The following is a 24,927-nucleotide window of genomic DNA, read 5'->3' as shown; positions in this document are numbered from 1 at the left end:
ATAACTGAAAAATTTGTCTCTACGTCTCAGTTTATCTTGTAACTGTCTGAAGTCTTTCAGTTCATCAACGTCTTTCAGTTTCTATGGAAGTAATTCAATTCTAATAGATGCGACTGTAAATGATTGCTTCAGAATTTTTCTTCATCTTACGAATTACTTAATTTCGTACTTGGGAACATTACAAAACTAACTTTTTTGCCATACGTACGTTTTCACTTTCTTCAATGTCCTGTCTGGTCACGGATGCCAGATTTCGTTACTGATTTCCTTCTAGACTAAAAGAATTCACAATGATAGAAAAATAATTAAATATTGAGACACGAAGACAAACTTCTTATAAAACATATATTTATAGACAATGATCGCAATTTAACAATTTAATAAACAGCAAATTACTATTGCAATTTCAAATAAAACACACACACACACACACCCCAGGAAAAAAGAAAAATTGAACTTTTTTTCATCTCTAGAAACAGCAGTCATTAAATGTTCATTTTTTCATATCATATTTCTCGACGTCAACCGTACTATGAGTGGATTTAGTTATAGTGATGAAAAATAACGTCACTGTGCATATAACCATAACGCTGAAAACTAACTTCTTGATGAGCTGCATTTGCTGAACATGTCTTTGACTTTCAGCTCAAAAAATACCTAAAAGAACTGTTTTAAGTATGCCAGCTTAGTAGATGATGAGTTAGAGAAAGCTGAAAAACAATATCTACAACTAAAATGAATTGTGAGGAAATTAACATATGAATGGCTGCAGTGTCAATTTTTGATTAAGTACTCCCCATCGAACTCCAAACTTGCATTAATGAGCAGTTTTAACTGAGATATTCTTATTTGGCATGCCAAATAAATACAGATTGTTTTTTTTGATGTTATTTCATTGTAGTTCGATCTTAATTTTACTCACCTAATTTCAATATTGATTTTTTTTCTCTTACAGTATTTAAATTTTCAAAATATCCTGAATTTTTATTGATGATGCCAATGTAATTTTAAATGTGAAGTTTAATTTATCATATTTAGGGCATATTTGTTTGCACTTTAGGTTATGTAGGTGTTTTGAATCGCAGTCAAATGGATATTGATTCTGGGAAAGATATACAATATGCCTTGGAAAAAGAAAGACATTTTTTTGCAAATACTCCATGTTACAGGTACTTAATGAATCAACATATGTAATTTTCGTATGAAGACATATTAAATTTCATGTTAACAATATACAGGGTGTCCGTGAATGTTGCAGCAAACTTCTAAGGGAGGTAGGGCACATCATGAGGATTAAGAATTGCATAGGATCCCATGCACAGAAATGTCAGGTGTTAGTGGTAGCAGAGGTAGAAGATGGGAAAGGAAACAAGAGAGTGATATAATTTGAAACATTTATTGGACGTGAATACAAATGGTGTAAGTCCACTTGAATGTTACAGAAGATGCTCGAAATTTGCACCATCAGACGCCAAACATGCCTGACACCGACGGACCATTGATTGCCGGACATGGTCGAACACACCGGGAGTTTCTTTGATTGTAGCTGCTGGGCAGGCGAGTCTTGCCACAGTAGCTGCTGGGCAGGCGAATCTTGCCACAAGATCCATTTCAGACACAACAGGATCGTGATACACGACAGCTTTGATGGCTTCCACAAGCAGCATTAAGCAGTCGTCGACAAAACACGCCCACACATTAAATTTGAAGCGTTGTTGGGCCGTGTGGTGCCGCACACCGTGGGGGTTTTCTTGAGCCCACAAATGCTGATTGTGGTGATTGATTACGCCATCTCTATTGAATATGGCCTCATCCGTGAACAAAACATAATCTAGGAAATTAACATTATAGGCATTTTCTGGCAGAAACCACTGCGCGAAATTCACACATTTAGGATGATCATCGGGGAGCACTAACTGAACCCTTTGGAGACGAAAGGCGTGGAAGAACTCAGCGTTCAAGACACGCTGGATACTGGTATGAGACATTCTTAATTGAGACGCAGTAGCACATATGCTAGTCCTTAGATTACTCTCCACCGTATCCAACACACTTTCTTCTCTAACGATCGAGTGAGTCGATTGTGGCCTGCCCTCACTTGTCCTGTCAATTCTTAATGACCTGTAGTCCCACAAATTTTGATGCACACGTGCAAACTATGGGGTGGTTGATATCTGTCGGGGAAACGTTCTCAATAAATTTGTGCAGCGGCTCGTCCATTACCCTCAGCTATTCCATACACTAAGTGCATGTCTGCAAGTTCTCCGTTCGTACAGTGTTCCATTCTCTTCGTATGGTACTTACCACTCGAATGAGGCAATCCTCATTTTCCACTAGCCTTCTCCTGTAACATCCACTGGCAGTGTACAGTGAAGTTTTCTGGGCATGAGTTCCTATGCATTTGTTGCAACATTTACGGGACACCCTATATATAAATGAGTTTTTTATTACTTGCTGCTCTTATTTAACTATTCTATACGCATTCCATGGCGAATATTGTTATGCCCCCAAAAATATTGTCACGCCAATTAATCTGCAATTGTACTCATAGCATATATATATAAATGATTTTTTTATTACTTGCTGCTGTTATTAAACTATTTTGTGTGCATTCCATGGTAAATATTGTTACCCCAAAAAAATATTATCAACTCAATTAATGTACAAGTGTACTCATAGCATATTTTATTTGCAACATTTCAAAATGATATAAAAATTCCTGTGTATGGTTGCAGCTATTATACAATGTGTCCCTGAACTCTTAAGAGAGTAAAATACATATAAAGAAACATTTTTTCTATAGCAGTGTGGGATCGGAATTGAGAAATGTAGGCGGAAAAACAGGAAATGCCGAGGAAATGGAAAAACGTTCTTTATTCACATAATATTATAGTAAATGCTCAAATGTTCCTCCGACATTAATACGGGCCGGGCTCCATCTAACGAGTGATTGGCGTACCCTTTCAAAGATGGCAGGTATTTGACGAACAGCAACGCTGAAAGTTTTGCAATGAGGTCCTCACCAGAATCAGTTGGACTCTCGTAGATAAGTGCTTTTATGTGTCACCATAAGAAAAAAATCGATATTTGATAAATTTAATGAACGTGGGCCAAAGAGATAGGTCAACTTCATCCAATCTATTGAGGGCCAAAGTGGCATTGCAGTAATTACGCACATTATTGCAGAAATAGACTGGAGCCCCGTCATGCTGAAACCACAACCGAAAACCAATCGAAACCTAAAAATCTAGTAATCAGTAAGTGTTGGGACTAGAGGCAGTAAACAAACCTATTGTCACGTATTGGTGGCTTTTTTGGCCTTTATATGTTTGCATCAAAATTTGTTGCATTTAAGCACTCAACGCAGTATTTTTCAAAATGCTATCTTCTGTAGTTGAATCATCTGTAGTTGAATCAATTGTTAAGCCAGTCTTTACTTGGAAATTACTTGAATGATTTCTAAGGAATGAGCTCTTATCATGGAATTAAAAACTGAAAATTAATATAAAGAAAAAAACTGAGTTTGACACTATTGTTTCATGTTTTATTATTATGTAAATTAGTGAGCATACTCATATATATTTGCAAGTTCAAAATCTGGTTTGCCTGACTGAAAGATAAATTATGTATTATTGGTTATGATTTCAGGCATTTCAAATAAGGTGGTTTCTAACGTTAACACATTATTATTAAAGAAGACCATCAGTGCTCTTATATATATATTGTGCTTATCGTTAATAATTAATTTAAGTGAAATTTAGGTTAATATATGTGTGTTTATGTCTGCATCGTACGTAAAGCATGGTATGCAGTAGATTTTTAAAATTTTCAATTATGTACTTATTTTCTTAATTTTTAACGCATTTTTAAGGAAAAAATTTGAAATGTCTAAATTTTTAAAGAAAATATAATGAAAACCCTTAACGTTTGTAGATTCCCTCATTTTCGTACGTATCCTATTCAGTTAATTTTCTTCAGACTCTCATCTAATGTGTGTTATTAAGATTTCTGAACCAGTTAAAAAGCGAATTTGTTGTTTGTTAAAACGGGGAAATGTCATGTTCACCCCTTCTTCTCCCCCTTTATATTTAAGTGACATTTATTGTAAAGCTCATAATATAAGAAATTTTTAGTCATTTTTTTAGCTTTAAAATCTTCACTAACAGTACTAATGTTTGTTTTAAAAAGTTTTTTTTAAAACTGTTTATTTGGAACTGGAGCTTTGTTTTAATTGCTGCATATTGAGTAGTCACATACTCTTCTTCTTTCCTTTTAGTGATATAGCTGATCGCATGGGTACACCTTATTTGCAAAAAATTTTAAACTTGCAGCTAAGAACCCATATAAAGAACTCTCTACCAGATGTTCGCAAAGAGTTGTCGCAGAAACTTAATGTTTTCCGCAGACAGTTGAAAGAATTTGAAAATTTGACAAGTAGTAATCTGAAAGGTGGGCATCGTACGCAGTTTTATATGATCAAGTGAGTAGTTCTTTTGCTTTAGAACGTTAACGGTTTGAATTTAGTTACAGAGAGTTTTTTAATACATTTTAAATGATATCTTATTCTTGTAATGTTTTAACACGCTATGAATTCTAACAACAAACTGATATATGCTATAAATGCCAGCGGTTTCAGCACACCCAACATAGATGTTTTTAGTGATGAAATGTGCTGCAAATGCGGTGAATGCTACAGACGCTCTACTTGCAAACTTAAAGAAGGTCAACAACCCAAGTGTATTTCATGCGGACAAAACCACGTTAATTCATTCTCAGGATGTTCTGAATTTCAAAAAAGATTTGCTGACATAAAAAGGAAACAGGAACGTAGAAATCTGGCACCTGCAAAAACTGCAGTTAACTTTCCCATCCTCATAAAGGACATTCCATCGGTAAGCTTTACTACCAAGTATTCTTCTTACAGCGAAGCTTTCAAGAAAAATTCTACCCAAGAAGAAAATATTGACCCTATTCTTGATGTTTTCAAGAACCCAAATAATCTTCAATTTTTACAAAACTACAGAAGAACTGTTAAATCACAAGTAGAAAAAATAATCTTAGGAATGGAAGCTGTAGAAATTATGCTATCCTACTCTGAATTTGAAGATTAATTCTGATTGGATGCCTGATTCTAGCTCTTCACAGTTAAGTTAACTGCTATTGCCAGTGGTTCTCTACGCCTTATTTGCTAACTCTGTGATTCAAGTCTCCACCCACTCATCTAGCTCCTCACAGTTAAGTTTACTGCCATTGCCAATAGTTCTCTACGCCTTTTTTACTAACTCTGATTTTTCTCGTCAATTATCCGCTTTATTTTCTCAACCACTCTCTTCCCCTCTGCCTCTCAGCCACGCAGGCTTTCCTTTTACTCCTCATCTTCTCTGTTTTTCTCCAAGTCTGCTTATTTTTACTCTTCTGATGTGGAGGTGCGTTGTAATACTTTCTCATTGGCATTGGCAAACTGATATGTAATATATTACGCAAAGGTGCCAACTCTAGTGATTTAAATGGAACTCTGCCAGTTTTTGAAAGTACTGGAAATTAGTAAAGAAATTAAAAATACACTACAAATCGAGTATCCTCACCAACATGATTTCCAGTGTTTTTTACCTTCTCTAATTCTTAACATTTGTTATGATTTATACGTAAATTAGATAATTTATTATTTGCTCCCCAAAACATGATTTCTGATTTCTATAACAGCTTAATATTCCTCAAAGCATCGATAAAAGCAGACCAAGCTTATTTTGTGTCATGTTAATTACTGAAAAAAATAAAATAAAAAATTGATGAAGATTTGGTAATAGAGACTTTAACTTTCACTACTTAAATTTTGAAATAATGAAAAACTTTCAGAAGTTTTACTTGCGGATTAAAACTTACTTCTGATGAATGTGTTATTAAACACTGCATAAATATCTAGTCAACAATGATGTGATTTTACAACTAAAAGATTACTAAAGATTCACAAGATTTTGCTCTAGCAAATACATCTTTTCAGATACAAGATACTACATTTCTTTTCAACGTTCGAGTGTTACATCATTCAGCTTTTAGAGGGATGATGTTGATATTGCAATAGATAAACTGCGGTCACAGTAGGAGAGAATTTTTCAGTATTGTTACTAAGGCAAGAATGAAGCTTCCATTCAGGCTTACTCAAATCACAATAACTTAAATTAGCAAAACCAGGCCTATAAAGCAATTAATATGAACAAAATATACTACAGTATTTGGACACCCATGCAAATGCGCCCACCAGCGGCCGAGCGGTAGAGTCGGGGAACACTGGTAGTTCGGTCCATTCACTCTTACTCATATCACAATAACTTAAATTATAAAAAGAAGGTCTATATAACAATAACTGAACAAAATATACTATCTAGCAATTGGACACCCATGCGAATGCGCCCACCAGTGGTCGAGCGGTAGTCTGTGAACAGTGGTTCGAAACTCGCGAACGGGCTGGCTGCGTGGGCGGTTTTGTGGTTTTCCCCATGTGTGACGTGTATATGAGCCAGTTTCCCTTAGAAAGTCCTCCACGTAGGCATCCCTGAGACAGATAATCTCGAGGCTTCGCCGTAATAACATAAACCAAACCCATGCAAATGCCGATATATGCTCTCATGATATACATCACACCCTTCGCCGTTAAACATCGTGTAGGAAACAACATTGACATTAGTCGCATGCAAGATGCAATGAAGTGCAGAGTTATCTGATTCCGAGAAAGGTGTAATTATGTGGTACCAAAGGAATAACCGATCCTAAGGGGCATATCTAGCGAGCTAAGTTACCCAAAATTGACAGTGACCTATGTGATTCAGCAGTGGAAGGTGAGCGATAATTCTTGGAATATGCCTCGAGTTGGCAGATCAACGAAACTAGTGAGATAGAGAAAGATGGGTGCTGATCAGAAAAATTCGGAAGAACCATACCCAGCCGCTGACAGTGGACCGTCTATCAATGAAAATGGGTTTCGTGGAGCGACGAATCAAGGTTCACCCTTTACATTCAGATGGCAGGGTCTGGAATCTTCCTGAAGAATTTCTCCTACCAGAATACATTATGCTCACAATAAAGTTCAGTGGAGGTGAAATTACGGTCTGGGATTGTTTCTCTTGGTATGGACTGGGACCCTTGGTTCACATTCATGGTAAGCTCAACGGTGACGCCTACCGCACTGTTTTGAGTGTGCTTCCTGCGTTCCTTCGTACGTTGTGGCAGTTTTATGTGTTGGACTTGTATTACTTTCAGGATGACAACACCAGCTGTCATGTCGCGAGGTTGACCATGAATCGTTATGGTGACAATGGGGTTAAACCAATGACTGGCCTGCACAGAGCCCAGATCTTGAACTCTGGACGAGTTGGATCGCCAAATTAAGAGGTACAACAACCGTCTAACATCAGCAAAAGAAATTACATGTCTTCTCCAAGCCGAGTGGAAGAAAGTAGTACCAATATAAGGACTTGTGGAAAGAATGCCCGGGAGAGTTCGGTCTGTAATTACCGCTTGTGAAGGATCTAACATAAATTTTCTTTTTTTTTCTATCACAGGTGTCCAAATACTTATTGGTAGATAGTGCATAAGTATTTCCAGAAAGCAAAATCTTACACTCTTGTCAGCAGTTGTACATAAACTAAATAAAATATTATTTTTATGTTAGAAGGTACATATAATAGGATAAATTTTATTATATGATAACTTTTTTGTACTATTTGCATTTAAGAAATAAGCACTTCATTTCCAGATGTCAGTCAGGTACTACTAAAATTTAGGTCATTATTTAAAATTTTTTGTTGGGGGGGGGATAAATCGGTAATTTTATAGAAAATTCTGATTTCTGAGTTTGGTTCGTTGGCATTTTTATTTTATGTAACAACTTATTATTCATTGTCATACATTCACACATTTTCTGTATATATAAATAAGCAGCATTTTGTGTAAGGTATAATATCTCTCTAGGTATATATTTTTTTAATTTCTCTATAATTAATAACCTTACGAAAAATTTATTAATATATTGTGTTCATTCGGTTAGAATTGTCATTATGCACATCACTTTTGAGTAGAAAAAAAATTTAAATACGTAAATATTTCAGGTTAATTCAGATGTTTATAGATGATCTCCATATTAAATTATTTGGTTACTGTGAACTTATTGATATGAAAAAAATTGAGTATGGCGCTCTGATCAATTACAAATTACATACTGATCTTCTAAGGAGTCTGAAGTTGGTAAGTATGCTGTATTATAATAATTAAAAATACTATTAATTTTGTCTTGCCCTTCATGTTGCCTCCTAGTAGAGGTGATATGAAGCGGTGAGACTATTCTGGGAAGATCATATTAAAAATTGTTTTCATTAATCTTCATTTCTTTTACAACAGATTCATTGTAAGTCCATCAAAATAGATGGATTTTTCATAAAACATCTCACATGCATTTAGAAATATTGTCTAAACCTATTTTGTTTACACATAATTTCTTTGCTGTTTACACAACATTTCCTTGACTGATTTATTTAAAAGGACTAGGATAGAAACATGGGAATTTAATCAAAACTTCTATACTTGTTTCATTAAATAGAAATACGAATTTTAATTCTTGAAGAATGAAGCTCTTAATTCCGTCTGTTTTTACATTAAAATGAAGGGGACATTTACATTACATGAGTTACATACATGTTCCATCTATGTGTATAATTAAAAAAAAAAACACTAGATTGATTACCTAGATAGTAAAATTCAGTAAATAAGGAAAACTGATATTCATTTTCTAACGTAAATAAGATATTTCCAAATAAAATGTAAGCGAGCTCGTTTTCTTAAACAGCTTTTATGTTAATCTGGAAATTTCTTAATAAATTAGGTATGACAAAGCAATTTTTCAATCCCCTCCCTCTGAAAATTTATTATGTAGTCATTGTTTAATTCATATGTATTTATTTTTTGTTCTTCTGAAAAATTATTTTTATTTTTTTCACTTTTTAAAGCCTCCTATTCCATCGGATGAGGAATTAATGATATTAATAGCAAATATTCATGGTGTTCGGTAAGTTCTTTAGAAAATTGCATGCCTAATTTTTTATATTGAAACCTGCTGATATTTTGTGTTTAGCTATGGTAATTTCTGCATTTATATTTATTTATATTATATGGTGCAGACTAACATTGCATTAAATATAGCATTAACACTCTTCAATCAAAGATAATCATAGCATTTTACTATTAGATAAAGAGTTGATTTTGATTTGGTAATGAAATAACTGAACGAATTTACACGTACAATTAAAATAGCATTTTAGGTTAAAATTAAACTTTGCTAATAAAAATATCCAATCATGAACTGTGTATGAATCTTTAAATCGTAGAAAAAGAAGGTAAATGATTGAAAAATTGTAGAATTGCAGAAATCCACAAGTACATGTAATCTGTGCTAACTTTTAAATGTGAGTAAACAAATTTTCAGTTTCTAGAAAATTCTGCATTCTAATTTTTTCCATGATTAAAAATGCAAAATAAACTAAGAAGCACATTTTGTAGCATGCTTTGATTGTGAAAGTGAGTATCGTTTTTGAATTAACTTTGCCATTTTAGTGTGTGCAATGAGGGCCCTTCTTTTTCTAATAAACATTTACTGTGAATCTCTGCATAATTTTCATTTTTGATGCAACATTGCGTTTTAGAACATATTCTATTGCCTTTTAAAATTATCTGTTGTTAACATTGTAAAGAATTTATTTATCCACAATATTTTCAGACACTGATTTGCAGTTTACATATACCTTGCCAGCTAGCTTGTTTTGCAAAGTGACCAATTTTTTTTCAATTGATCGTAAATAAAAATATATTTATAAAAATACCACTTAATGACTTTTTTTGTGTTTGGAAAGCATAACAAGAGCCAAAAGACAGAAAAAAAATTATTCCCGTTCTTTTAATAAAACCAAAATTTTTTATTCCTTTCTTTTAATAAAAATTGTTTTTCTCTCATCAAAGAGTATGCATATTCCCATTGTACTGGAATTGTTTTCTTTGTGTTTGAATGAAATAAAAAAAATATTTAATAAAAATTGTTTTTCTCTCATCAAAGAGTATGCATAATCCCTTTGTACTGGAATTGTTTTCTTTGTGTTTGAATGAAATAAAAAAAATATAGTAATACTGTATCGTAATGAAATGATTCTTAAGCTGTGAGTATTTCTCAGTTAGTTATATATGCATAAACAATCCAAGTTTAATGGGAAAATTAGGAGTATGGTAAATAAAAATAAAGGAAGACATGAGCTGTAATCCACAAAATTCTGTTATGTGCTTAAACCTTGGTTCCAAAATGTGCAAGTTATTGGAATTCTTTTTAAATTATTTCTATACTTCTCTATGTATTGAATTACATCATATATGTTGAAATAATTGTGTAACTATGTTTCACTTGCATTTTAGAACATACGTGAAATACAACTTAAAATAGTATGCACAAGTATAAAGGTTATGTTTCATTTACGAATGCTTAATTAATTTTTAGAATTGCATCTGTTGTGTATAATTATGCGAGAGAAATTTGTTATCCTTCAGATTTATTAATTTTTCGTTAACGATCAAATTTACTGATATAATTTTACGTTTAAAATTATTTTTTTCCACTAAAATGTTTTTTTTTTTTCTTATTTTTTTATTAGAAACATTCTGTCAATTCCATCTATAGCTTTAGAAGCAGCTTGTGGAATATTGTTGACCGAGTACAAAGAACCTTTGCAAAATTTTGTAAATAGTATAGCTGAGATTTTGAATATGGCTATTGATGAATCTGCAAGTCATGTAATACCCCTTTTCTTGTATATCGCTTCATGGAGTGTATTGTGTCTGTGAGATATATTTATGCATTCAGTTTTATACATGCGAAAAAGAGTTGTGCATGCAATACAAGAAGAATCTTATAAGTTATTAATAATTGTGATATTTTTAAAATGGTACTTTTTGCGATATTTAATTATGAGTCTTTAGACATTCTGCAGTTTTATAAACAGCTTCTGTTAATATAAAGGTAAATAAGTAAATGTAAATTGCTGCTTTTTATTTATTAAGTATCATATGTTGATGAAGAATTATTGTGTATAATTGTTTTTATTTATTACTGTTTTTAAAAACCTCTTAAGTATTTTTCTCACTCATTGCCTTCTCCTTTTTCATCTTCCCGCATTTTTTTCCATATATGTTTTTTACAGATAGAGAGGTATCCAAATTTATCCAATTCATTACTTTGTTTGGTAAGAGCTTCAATTGATTCTGCTGCTGAGCAAACAAAGGTAAAGTCATATTATTTATTCTTATGCAATAAAAGTTTCAAAAAATAGAAATTGATTTCATATATTTATTTATTTTTTATAAAATTGTGTTCTGTTTGCTAAAAGAAGCATTTTTATCTAAACTAATATTCAAAATGTAAGTTGTGCAAATAAAGTGTGTCATTTCTAAGCTGTTCTCCCCCTAATGGCTAAGTACCTAAACGGCATATAAATATATTGTTACGTTTTTCTTTTCTTCTGACATCAGTTGTTGCGTTATTTTCTTCCTTCACGTTCGTACGGGGTTTGTAGATTTGGAGTGAATAACGACGACACTTGATATGAAGTATCGAAACACACTTTATTTAGTCAATATTAATCAGGACAACTCCAACAACACTTTTTACAGTCGTCGAAGGTCTACTATAAACACGCTGGAACTATCAGCGACACAGCCTTTACACTGTCAGGCAATAACGGTGGAGACAGCTTCCTGCAAAGCAGAGTACAGCTCCCGCGAGTCTGCTTGGTCGTTCTGGGAACTCCACGTACTCTCGAGACTCTCCACGCTACAACTCGCGATGCACTCGACGACACACGAGCACAGCTCCCGACTCTTCGGTTCAGTCGTTCCCGGAGTTCAACACGCTTTCTCGACGATGAACTAACCGCGATACACTACGAGACTCTTTCGCGATCAACGATCAACTCGGCGCTGGACTTTGAGAAACTCGCTCAATGACTGACTATCGGATCACTAGACGAGGCACACACACTCAATGACTGACTATCAGCTCGACGAGGCACACTCTGACTCGCCCTCTCGACGAGGCACTCACTCGATACTGACTATCTCACACTCGACGAGGTACTCTCACTCGCCCTCTCGATGAAGCACTCTCAAATGACTGCGAACTAGCAGGGTTTATATAGCTTTCGGCTTGTGTTCGAGAACAATCTGGGCTAAACCGGTAAGATTTCGTTCCAGAAGGTTCTCCATCCATCCATGGTATATCGCCAATTTTATCGCCAAATGGGCGATTTTTCGCCAAATTTGGCAACCTTGCCTTCTCTGTGTATTATTGTATGGCAACCCTAAAACTACATTGCTGGGAAGCCATCTTACCGGGCCTGTACATTTCGTAACAATATTAAGTTAAATGAGATATTCTGTGTATGTTTCTTTTATCAGATACTTTTTACGGGATGTAAGTTCATTCAGTTCTTTTCTTGGTACTGTTCATTCAGTATTTTTCCAGTTCCATTCCAACTATTGTAAATGCCAAATATCACATTTCTTGGTACTGTTCATTCAGTATTTTTCCAGTTCCATTCCAACTATTGTAAATGCCAAATATCATATATGAAAATTTTGGCTAGTTTTAAGTTCATAAAAAATGCAATGTATGATAGGAAAATTTTCTGATTTAAAATTATAAAAATAGTCAGCTTATTTTTATCAACTTGAATATCAAAAAACCTATATTCAAAATTACCCAAAACATCTGGGAAATATTTTTTCATTTGAAAATAAAAGCCGATGCATTTTGTAGGCCGTAAACATGTAAAAGTAAAACAACTTACCTGATTTTATGAAATCCCATTGACCACAAAATTTGAATATGCTGCCAGACTTGTAAAGATGCCTGTACGTCTGGTAGGAGAGTATCTTGAGAGGATGTTGACTTCAGTAATAGTGTTTTGAGTTCAGATATTAGCTTGAGGATTACCGAACCGAGTCGAGAGCTGTACTTTAGTGCTTTGCCGTGAAGCTGTCTTCACCGTTGTAGCCTGAAGGCTGTGTTGCTGATTGTTTCAGCGTGTTTGTCGTAAATTTTCGACGATCGTAAATGTGTCTCTGAAACTGGTCTGCGTAATACTGGCGAATAAATTGTGTTTTGATTCTTTATCAAGTGTTATCGTCAATCACTCCATATCCAGGAACCTGTATAACGCAATTGTATTTAGTTTTTCTCTTAAATTTAATCTGACTGTAATGGATCAGCAATTTTAGCACTTTAAAAGCAATGGAATTATTTTTTCTCTTTTAATAATAAAAAGCTGAACCCATGAAATTACATTAACAGTTTTATAACTATTTTAGTTATTCTTTTTAACTATTTCAGGCACCTATCAGCTGATCCAGGGTCTAATAATTTGAAAAGTGAAACAGACAACAAAAATGATTCGGTACAGAAATAAAGTTCGAGAATAATGCCATTTTGGGGCTAAAGATATGCCATTTTTAAAAACTGTTTGATTTAACTGTAGAATTTTATATTTCAGAAGTGTGAAGAAAATTATATTTAATAATAAAGTTAAAAAGGCAAAACAAGTGTATCAACAGGAGTCTGTCAAATGCAGGTAGATAAACTGAGCTCTGCAAGAGCATAAATTACTTTTAACAAGCCATCTGGAGCAACTTTAAAATCTGAATCCATTCAGATTTTCTTTTCCTTTTAATCCCGTATCTTGTAATGATTATTTAAAAATATGAAATGCCTTTGGGAGCTTTTTCTCTCTTCCTCGTCATTTCAGTTACTTACTTGGAAGTAAATTAGGTTTCCTCCTAATTTATTATTGATGGATTTCAAACTGCGTACTGTTTTCTCTTATACCGCTGTGAGCAGCATAGTGGTTAGCAGCTGTCGTATCTTTGGGCCCTGAGAGAAGGTATGGATATTCGCAAATGTAATCATTGGATACTTTAAAATATTGGCAAGCCTAACGTCCTGTTGGAAGGTTTGGCAGTAGGTAAAGATGAATAAGAGACTCTTCTGTCTCCTATAGCGGTCTCCATCAAAATTAGGCAGAACTGCACAGTTAATAAGGTGGATGTATACTTCTACAACGGGTCTGGATCATAATACTGACAGCCGAAATCCCGACAAGCCAGAATCCCGACTGTCCAAAATCCCGACAACCCAAAGTCCCGACACGGTCGAAATCCCGACAGGGTCAGAATCCCGACAGGGTCAGAATCCCGACTGTCCAGAATCCCGACAGGGTCGAAATCCCGACTGTCCAAAATCCCGACAAGTTAATATCTAAGTACAAACACTCAATTTAGCTTAATAAAATACAATTTTTAACTAACTATTACATATTACTAATTAAAAGTTTAAATCAAAAAATCATAAAAATTATGTCATTACTTAAAATAATTTTTAACAAATTGAAATGACCGTTAAAATTTGAAATGAAAATTTATAAAATTCTTTTTATTAAGAAAAAGAGAACATCACTTACACATGCAAACGACATATTTACAGTGACACATTGCGAGCGATAGCACAAAGATATTCCATCACGATCGTCCACAACAGTCATAATTCTCCTTTCTCTGTCATCATCTACCTTCCTACGTTTTGGTTGTTCTCCGCGAAGAATGCATTCAACTTGGTATTCCACATGCTCCTTTCTTTTTTAAATCCTTCTATGATGTTATAAACGCCAACATGGCCCGTCCAATTAAGGTCTCCCATCTTCTGTGCCAATCCTAGACAGCATTTTGAGTGCGCGGAGCATTTATAGCTGCCTTTTCTAGATCACTAATCATTCTAGATGGCCTCAGTTCAATATTATTTTCTTCAGCGAAATCAATTAAATCTTGGAATAATCTTTTGTAATTTTCTTCAGATTTGCTAGTTATCAAAGCATATACTAGTTGCAGCTGTGTAAGTATGTTAAGGGGTCATTAGGCCTTATTGGGATTTCGCCCGTGTCGGTATTTTGACCCTGTAAGGATATTGGACAATCGGGATTTCGACCCTGTCGGGATTTTGGCTTGTCGGGATTCCGTCTGTCAGGATTCTGGCTTGTCGGGATTTCGGCTGTCGGGATTATGTCCGGATACCTTCTACAACCATTGGTGAAGTTCTGTTGTTCTGCCTTTTTATTTCCTTGTTCTGTCTTCTGTTACAGGTGTGATGCCAAGTGGCGTTAAAATAATCCTTTTCCCTTTAGTAAGTAATTAGGGTATAACCGTACAGATAATGTTTTAGAAGACATTCCAGAAGCATGATATTAAACAAGGTAACAGTACTAATGTTAACATTTATGTATTATTATTGCAATAAAATATTACTTCACATATCTACATAATATCCTAAATATGTCTTTGCAATGGGTTTTTGGAAGCGTTTTTCAGGCGCTGGATTTTTATTGTGCTTTTTATTGCATTGTCAATTTTTTAAATCTATTCAAATATATTTTTATAATTTTCTTTACCAGGATACGTTAACGATGCATTTGAATGCTGAAAAGTTCTTTGTTAATGCATATCATTGGGATTTGGAAACTTCCAAGTAAGTATTTGGAATATAAGAAATTTCATGTAATGACTTAACTTCTTGTGTTGTTAATTTCTATATATGTGATACTTCGTTCTCAGCTCACTGAAAGATCCAGGCATGGAATAATTTTTTTTCATAATATTTTTAAGGTAGAAATAATGAACAATTTATATTTCTTTTGATATTTAAAGTAAATTTAAAGAAACTATTTTAATTTTCTTATACCTTATTAACTCCGTATAAATCAAGTAATATGTAAACTTAAATAAAGTTTCACTGAAAAGGTTTGGAGCATGTCATGACTAAGCATTTTGCACTAAACTAGAAGTTGATTATTGTAGAAATAGAACTATTTGCATTGATGACCCTCAGATAGGTTTTGAATTTTAACTGAAGAATTGAGCCTCCTTAAAAGGGAAGAAGTCTACTAGCCCTGATTTGACTTGGCTTTGTTGATGAATTCCTTTCTTCTAAGTGTGTCACTCAGTGATTGGAAAGTGTGGAAAATGCGGCAATCTATTAGTTAAAATTCTGAGCTATACTGTGGGTAATGCTAAACTTCCAAATGCCAATAACTGTAGGGCAGGCCACATCAGCTGCAATTATCATACAGAATAAGACTCTAATAGCAGGCTCTAAGCTGTAAACTGGTGGTTCTAAGTATCTGTATTTTTTTTTCATATATTTTTCTTTCTTTGTTCATAACTCGTTATTCTTTTACAACGGCTTCTTATACAGAAAGTATTCCTACCATATTTGCTGACTCTAATTACAGCCCCTTCGAAATCAAATTTTAATGTATACAAAATAACTGTAATGCATCTCCTGGATACTGTAAAATGTACACAGAATGTAAGAGTGAAGAAACTGTAGAATGCTTTTTGTCATTAATGTAATCAAAGTGTAAAAATAAAAGTCTTTCGTTGTTAAATGGTATATATCCTAAATCCAGTTAAAACAAAATGTACAATAAAAAAGTGTACTCAAACGTTATTCATTTTTTTAATCATATGTTTTTGCTTTCACCGTTGTGTTAAGAATTCTAATGCTGCTATAACCCTCTTTCATGCATTTTGCAAACTCTTTCGGGACGGGCTTGTCATATACGTATTGGCCCGCCAAATGTATAGCCAGGTCCGTCATATATGAATTGTTGTTTAAATTGTACACCATATATTTTGAAATAACTTCATAAATTCATAAAACTAGTAATTTATTAACGAAAGTGCATGTATTCAGCATGCCATTTATGTTTTTACAATCAAAATGTCCAAAAGTGTCTTTTTACTTTTTAAAGATGACATCGGAAAGATGTGCTCCCATTCGGCTTTTACACTCTAACAGCCTGTTATGAAAACTCTGGAATGCGCGGTGTAGCAAATCTTGGGGAATGGCAGTTATTTCTATTTCAATGCTTTTACTTCATGGATTGTTGCAGGACATGGACGGTACACCTTGCCTTTAAGATATCACCACAGGAAGAAGTCGCACACACTAAGATCAGGGGATCTCGCAGGCCATTCAATGTCACCGTTACATGAAATAATGCGTCTTCCAAACAATTGACGAACTGCTGCCATCGATTGTCGAGCAATATGTGACGTGGCGCCATCCTGCTGAAACCACATGTTTTCGATGTTAAAATTAAGCTCGTACAGTCTCGGTTTAAAGAATGTTTGAACCGTTGGAATGCCACCTGGAGCTTTCTTTTTCAAGGCAGATCATGTTTCTTAAAAATTACGCACCCACGTTGTAATCGCATGCGCAAATGAGACATGTCCATGACATCCAAGCTGGTAATGCTGTCGAAATCTCTGCGCGGCAGTCGCATTATCACCATTTTTATAAAACGCTCTAACAGCTACTGCATGTTCCGCACCGATCCAATGATCCATGATTACTCAATGGCAATGCGCTCACAACAATTGTGCAAAGTTTCGAGTAACTGCCGGATTTACAGGACTGCCAACTGTAACGTTCAAAATTTCCTGTTTCCCTGCGCCACCCTGTAAATGCGGCTTAAGTGTTTGTCGCCGATAGTTTATTGGTTGCTTGCGTAACTCTAAATTGTTTTATTTCCCGTACAGTGCAGCGCGTGACGAATATTATGAAAAAGTTAAGCCGGAAAAATTAAAAATACAAGGGCACGTGTATTTAACATTTAATAAATAAATTTAACATCTATATAGTATTATTATAGAATTCGGAAATATGCAAACGACAAACACCGGCAACCGATGAAAAAAACAAATAAAATGAAATAAATAAATATCTTTATTATAGGCGGCTTAAGTGTCTGTTTGTTGCCAATAGTTTATTGGTTGCTTGCGTAACTGTGTTATCCAATGGGGTGAAGTTGCCACGGCAAAGGGTTGCCGTTTCAATTGAGACGTAGACCTGTTGAATTTCTTGTAAAACCTGCCTTTTCTATGATCATCCATAAGTCTCAGGGCCAAACGCGCGTGTTGGCATTTTTTTACCTGAGCCTGCACTTGGACACGGTCAATTTTATGTTGCCTGTTCAGGAGTTCGTGAAAGAACGGACGTACAATTAAAAATAATGGATGGTCCTCTGCAAGGCGAGCTTAAAAATGAAGGAAAGGTCTACACAAGAAATGTTGTATACAAAGAGATCTTTGACATGTGAATTAACATTTTATTCTAGCGGTGGCTCTTAAGAAATGTACCGCCAGTGGTTTCCTTCATTGCACTCTACTTTAAGCAATTAAGTAAGTAGAAGGGGAACCCCGTGGGACAGTAAGCAAAGGTGCGTCCTCGCCGCCTGCCCTGTGTAATTCAGTTTGAATTAGTAGACACCTTTGCACAAATCATTTTAATTACAATTTATAATATGTAGAACAGCGGTCATTTCGTATGACTGCCGGGCTTTCTAGTGCATAAATAAACAGAGCTGGCCATCAACTGTATCAGATTTTATAGAAATATATTTTGTTCTGCATTTCTGGGTATGGAAAAAAAAAATCATTTTTTGTGATTATAAGAGTGAATTCTTTTTATGCATTATTATTATTATTATTATTATGTTGTAGTTCAGAAACCACTCTTAATGGGAAAAATGTGAAGATTTGGAATTCAGAAATAGTAGATGAGCAGTCTGAGGATACATTGGAGGAAGAAAAGGATTTAGATGCAGTACGAGAAGAAATGAAAGTAAGACATGAAAGACTGTGGCTTTGATGGAAATTTTTTCTATAGTTTTCATGTATAAAGATGCAAAATTAATGAGAAGATGGAATTTTGGTCTTCTAATTGAAAAAATACGTGGTATAAAAAGCATAATATGCGGTTAAAGAAGGAAATGTGTAAATTTTTAAAGTTCACTAGTTCATATATGCACCGTATCTACAAAAGTCATGGTCTGACTCTTAATTTCTTAACCATTAGTCCTACTTCCAGTTACAAAAATGTTTGAATGTCTCAAAAATTCGTGTTTTTGTATTTTAAATTTAAAAAAACTAATTTTTTATAAAGTACAAAATCTGTAAATTTTACACATTCAACCAGTCCCTTTATACCCATTATAAAAATACAAAACGTTTTGACTCTTGTACGATTTGAATTCACCAAGTTATTATTTTATTTCAGAATATGCAATAATTGACGTCATTTTGAATTTGTTTAAGATTGATTGCTCCCCCCCCCAAAAAAAATGACATTCACTAATATTCTTTTGTGATTTACTAATGTCTTTGTTTATAATTTTGTTATATTTGGCTAAGCAGAAGAAATTTTCACCCGTGCATTTAATATGTTTTCAAAGTTTAAAAATACATTAGTAATATGTTTATGAAGTTATATTGCTTTATTATATGGTAATCGTAAATAAATCATTACATTACAAATAAGTATTTTGCACTTATTTGTACTGTAATTATACTGTATTTATTTTTAACTAATGCAAATAACATGATGAATTGCCTACGTGCAGGACCGGATTTAGACTTGATGATACTCTAAGCCCCAGGGCTTCCTAAACTTTTTTCAGTCACGACCCCTTTTTATTACTGAGATTTTTTTCGCGACCCCCGGGACGCCATAATATTTATGAAAGTTTCGTGGGATCCCTATAAGCATAGCGCAAATCCGACACATGTGAGTGAAACTGTCAATTTTTTCACTTGTACTGAAATATTCTATTGCAGTTTTAGGTCATTAACTATAATTTCTAATTTTTAAGACATAAAACAATGTTAAAATTTTAAGTAACAGATGAAATGACACCATCACGTGCAAAGCAAGTAAAATGAGCGTTCATATTATAAAAAGAATGTGTCGAAACTTTAACGTTTTTTCTTTGTCTGTATTGTCTTTATCTATTTTCAGATACATTGTGTAAAAGTATTTGGTAATTGTAAAATTATTATAATAAGAAATATCTAAAATTTTTGGCGACCCTCTGCTGCAGGTTCCGCGACTCACAGTTTAAGAACCTGGTCTGGAATAATCTTTTTGAGCAGTATCTGCATTGGTTTGAAAAACGCTTCTCTGATTTTTCAAGAAAGTCATCAAGAAAGGTGGGGGGTCCTAAGTTATAGCTTGTGTAACTTAGGTGAATTTGGCACTGGCTACATGCCAATACCGAAAACTACTAGTGTTTTCTGGAACACAAACTCTAAGATTCTAGGAATGAGATCTTCATTTTTGAAAAATTTATATTCATCAGTATTTTTCACACAAGTCTGCATAGAATTGTTATTTATTTAATATTTTAATAACAAAAACCTTTGTCTAAACCGTATTTTTAACTACATACAAATACAAACATTTCGCTCGCAAATTTTCGCTTTCAGTTTATGTATGGCCTTTGAATATAATTCCCAGTTTTAATATCTGTTTTAAAATGTTAGTGTTTTATATTTATAATGAGTATGAAATTGTCTTGTTTATGTTGTGGCTTTTCCTCCTGATTGCGATGAAGTCAAACAAGGTCCAAAAGACCGTTGTCTCTATAAAAGGAGGGGATTGGGATAAATAACTTCCCTAAGCAGACCAAAATATGTGCGGCAGAAGCCTGATGTTCATAAAGCTTGGTGGTGCATGTGGGAAAGATTGCCATGCCCACTTTAAAAGAGAGGTACTTTAGGTGTCAGCTGGCAGTATGTGAGAACGCAGTCTGGGAGCTCCTGTCACACTCAAGGTTTAAATGGCCTTTCCCACTGTGGTTTATCTGAGCTAACGGAGTCAGTTCCATGTGTCGACTAGCTCCGCTGTGCCTGCAGTTCAGATTTTTCAACTTGCTGCCCTATGGGAGGAAACTGGTTTTGGAGATGGGTCGGCTACGTCAGTTGTGTTCGTTAGATAAACTCCAAGGCCCGTTCCTACTGGGGTTTATCTGAGCTAACGGAGTCAGTTCCATGTGTCGACTAGCTCCTCTATGCCTGCAGTTCAGATTTTTCAACTTGCTGCCCAATGGGAAAAAACTGGTTTTGGAAATGGGGTAGGATACGTCAGTTGTCTTTGTTAGCTGAGATAAAGCCAGTGGAAACGGCCCTTAAAGCGCCGTTCCCACTGGGGTTTATCTGAGCTAACGGAGTCAGTTCCCTGTGTCGACTAGCTCCGCTGTGCCTGCAGTTCAGATTTTTCAACTTGCTACTCTATGGGGAAAAACTGGTTTTGGGAATGGGTCGACTACGTTAGTTGTGTTCGTTAGCTCAGATAAACCCCAGTGGGAACGGGCCTTTACAGTCCAACCAGGCTTGCTAGCCAAGTACCATTGATAGGTTGGGGGGGGGGCACAAACTGTGCAACCATGATTTTTGATTTTTTTCAGAGAGTATAGTTTTCAAGATAGGTGAGGGCGGAAGAGGAGGGAGTTAAAAGACCACAGCCCTCCTTTGTTAATTTGTCCTTTGTTGTTTCGTTGCCGTAAAGATACACATGAGGGGGGTTCCGCTGAAAATGGATATCATGATTTTGGAAAATTTACTGTAGTTTTTGTAGGATAGAAATACTGATTTTGTCGCCTACAAGAATCCAATTATCAAGATATAGTGAGCTACGTATATCAGATAAAATCCATAGATACCAAAATTCTCTTCTGTCAGTATGGTCTCGAGCCCTAAACTGATTGCTGTCAATTCACTCGTAAGGACAGAACAGTGATTTGGATTACAATGACAGAGTCATTTTTCCCCGAGGGGCCTCAATATAAATGCCACTTTCCATAGGGCAGCTGTGCCTCAACCCAAGTAATAATACGAGCTGCACTTAATTGAACTTTTTCTAATATAAGACTAGAATCAGAGACACAACAATAAATTGGAAACTCAAAACTCGAGTATGGGTCGAATTGAGTGCCAAATAAGTATTCCCTATCTGCGGTGTATTTAAGAATGTCCAGCCGTTTTCTACTTCTTTGAACATATGTTCGATATGCTTGTGACATGTGAAATCAGGCTAAAAAATAAAACCAGATATTTATTCTGGTGCTCTAGGTAAGTTCTTGGTTATCCAGCCTCAGCTTTGACTGATATTTGTATAGGTCCTTATTTGTAGTGAAAAAAAAGTAACAGTTGATTTGACTGGGTTAAAACATACTTTCAGCTATGCAGCAAATTGGAAGAATTATTGAGTTTCAGTTACATCAGAGGTCCAGAGAACAGTGTCATGTGCAGTATTCCAATTCCTGTTTCCAGAGAAGGCACTTTCTCATGTGGGGCTAAGATCTGATCCCTGAGAAACAGCTTGGCTAAGTTCATAAGAGATTGAGATCGTTTTGTTAACATTTTACTTTAATATGACTTTGCTGCAGAAAGTCTGCTTGCTATCCATGATAAATCATTTTCTCGAAGGTTTAAAGTGTCATATAGTTTTAAATCAGTTTGTGCTTCCATACTTTATCGAAGGCTACCTGAGGTCAAGTCAGGCAACTACTGTAGGTTTAAGATTTTGATCATCTCTTATGATCTGACACAGAACTTTATGTGATACAGAACTTGATGTGAAGCGCCGTGGCATTTTCTAAAGCTATACTCTTCTCAGGGTATTAATTTGTTGCAATCTAGATAATATTAGACTTCTTAAATTTGCAGAGTGATGGGGTCTGAAGTTTTCTGGTGTGCATGCCTTCTTGCGTGATTTTTTGATTGGAAAAATCATGGCCCTTTTTTATTCAGATGGTAATCTACCCTTTTTCCAAGACGTATTGGTGACGTCATTTAGTCTTTGTTTACCTCAGTGACCAAGTTTTCTAGCATTTGTCCGTGATTCCTTTCAGTGCCAGAGGATTTTCTCAAAAGTCATCGCAAGGAAAATTGTTTAGCTAAAGTTGGGTCTCCGAAGTCTGAATTTTCCTAAATATAAGTATTAGCAGAGGAATTTGTAAGAAATTAGATTTTATCATTTTTAAAAAAGATCATTTTTAAAAAAGTAATATCTTTAAGTGCCAGAACTTTACATCATTAAACATTTCTTAACTCTAATTTTTTATGGCTAACAGTTACGAAAATAAGGGCTACGTAAAAGGACTTTAGTGAATACAGCGTGTATGCAGAAGTGTTCATTTCTATTATAGTAATAAAATACAATTTGATGCTTTTTCCTTTGTGCACCTGCCCTATTTTTTGACACATGGTTAATGATCCACCATCACCTACCATTAGCTTTGTGTTTGTTTACCATCTATAAACTACTCTTTCAACTAGAATTTTCTTTACTATTAGAAAACACCCAAAATGCCAGGTGGGTGCGTAACGGAAAAGTACAAAATTTTGTGGGTTCTGTTCTTTAAACTACCCTTTTAAAGCTGTCTTTAAAGAATATCAAGTGCAGAACGGTTTTAATGAATTCAAGTGACAGTCATTTTGTGCGCATTATAAACAAATCCTGTTGAATTATTTTGCATTACTCAAGAGGCTGCAATGTAAGAAAAACGAAATATACAATGTTTTAAAATTTAATTAATGAATTCTATGAGCACAAAAAGTTATTTAGCACAGACAAGCAAAGTTAATATTTATTGATGAACTCTTTTTAAAAAACTTTTTGATGCAAGAGTTTGTATTTAATAGTTTTATTTCAGTTTAATATTTGTCAAAACACCACTGGAATCATCAAATAACATCAGCATTTCCAAGTAATTTAATCGTCTTATTGGGTTTTGAACAAATTTTACGAACTTTTTTTTTTTTTTTAATATTTCTTGTATATGATACTTGATGTTGTATAGATGGATAGTAAAAGAATTTGTAGTCACATAGATACAGTGATGTATTTTTTATGGGTTATTTTTCTTTGGGTATGATATTTCTTACATAAAACATTAAAAATTTGTTCTGCAACATTTAAACAAAAATCATTGGAATCTACTTTTCGGTTGTTCATTAATTTAGAAATATAATATTCATGTATCGAAAAATGCTATTTAAGCTTTTTTTTTTTTTTTTTTTTTTTTTTTTTTTTTTTTGTGCACACTTCTATGCTGGTGCACCGATGTTCAAGTCCAGTTCATTTGCATTCTACAAGTCCAGTTCATTTGCTTGCCAGATTTGACAGATAGGTTTAGGATCACTAGAGATATCACTAATAATAATAGCAAATCAGGAAATATTCAGACCAAAAGCACAAATGTAAATGGCTGAAAAAACAAATAAAACTGTCAGCTATTGTAGTTAACTTGAACTGAGTTCTGAACACATCATTACCTTTATGGAAGATGAAGGCACAGGACCAAACGATTTGTGCTGCATATCTTCATGTTCAATATTCTTAAGGAAAAAGCAATAAATATAATGTAGCCTTAAAAAAAATTACCGTACAATGTTTCGATAATAATATACATAAATATCTGTTAGCGAAATAAGTGTTTAAAAATGCTGACCTACCTCCAGTGGAAAGGTGTAGCGTCTGAACTGTGTGCATTCATATAAAGTAATGATAGTGTCTAGATCAGGGGTTCCCAACTCTATACTCGCGAGCACCATGGCTGTGCGATTACAATAAAAGTGTTTTAGTTTTCAATAAAATTCTGCGTGAAAGTTTTGTCATTTTTAATGAAATAAAAATTGTCTCCAACACAGATACCAGCAGAAAGCGAAATGCGGCCAATCTTTTTTTATGTGCATGTATTATTATTTTTAACTCTATTCTTTTCACCTTGGAAAAGTAAATAGTGCCCGCCGTCCAACAAATATTGTAGAATGTGCTCCTACGGACAAAAATGTTGGGAATCCCTAGTCTAGATAGTCCAGATATTCTGTTTAGTTCCATGTGATTATAATGCAAACTAGGCTTTATGATTTAATATCTTTCAGAAGTTGAAAATATGTGGAAACATTGGTTGTATTATCTCTTATTTACAAGGATTATTCATTAGAAGAAAA

The 24,927-nt window shown here is 34.4% G+C and overlaps 2 protein-coding genes across 2 annotated transcripts in view; both read left to right on the top strand.

The window, feature by feature from the left end:
* LOC118204649 (dynamin-1-like) overlaps positions 1-13,432 on the top strand; it is an 89,537-nt gene extending 76,105 nt beyond the window's left edge. Inside the window, exons 7-13 of the mRNA XM_085812420.1 lie at positions 1,061-1,169; positions 4,277-4,480; positions 8,106-8,241; positions 9,000-9,058; positions 10,686-10,824; positions 11,232-11,312; positions 13,418-13,432. Coding sequence (XP_085668546.1) covers positions 1,061-1,169; positions 4,277-4,480; positions 8,106-8,241; positions 9,000-9,058; positions 10,686-10,824; positions 11,232-11,312; positions 13,418-13,432 — 743 coding nt within the window. The remainder of the gene's footprint in view (positions 1-1,060; positions 1,170-4,276; positions 4,481-8,105; positions 8,242-8,999; positions 9,059-10,685; positions 10,825-11,231; positions 11,313-13,417) is intronic.
* A 2,096-nt stretch (positions 13,433-15,528) lies between these two features.
* LOC146997976 (uncharacterized) overlaps positions 15,529-24,927 on the top strand; it is a 34,797-nt gene continuing 25,398 nt past the window's right edge. Inside the window, exons 1-2 of the mRNA XM_085812342.1 lie at positions 15,529-15,598; positions 18,637-18,757. Of these exons, the coding sequence (XP_085668468.1) occupies positions 15,537-15,598; positions 18,637-18,757 (183 nt within the window). The 5' untranslated portion in view covers positions 15,529-15,536. The remainder of the gene's footprint in view (positions 15,599-18,636; positions 18,758-24,927) is intronic.

Source organism: Stegodyphus dumicola, chromosome 3 (genome assembly GCF_044657685.1).
Source record: "Stegodyphus dumicola isolate Sdum_Otavi_A_Nest chromosome 3, ASM4465768v1".
Classification (NCBI taxonomy): Eukaryota; Metazoa; Arthropoda; class Arachnida; order Araneae; family Eresidae; genus Stegodyphus; species Stegodyphus dumicola.
Note: the sequence above shows the minus strand (reverse complement) of the source record. Positions and strands in the feature narration are given on the sequence as shown.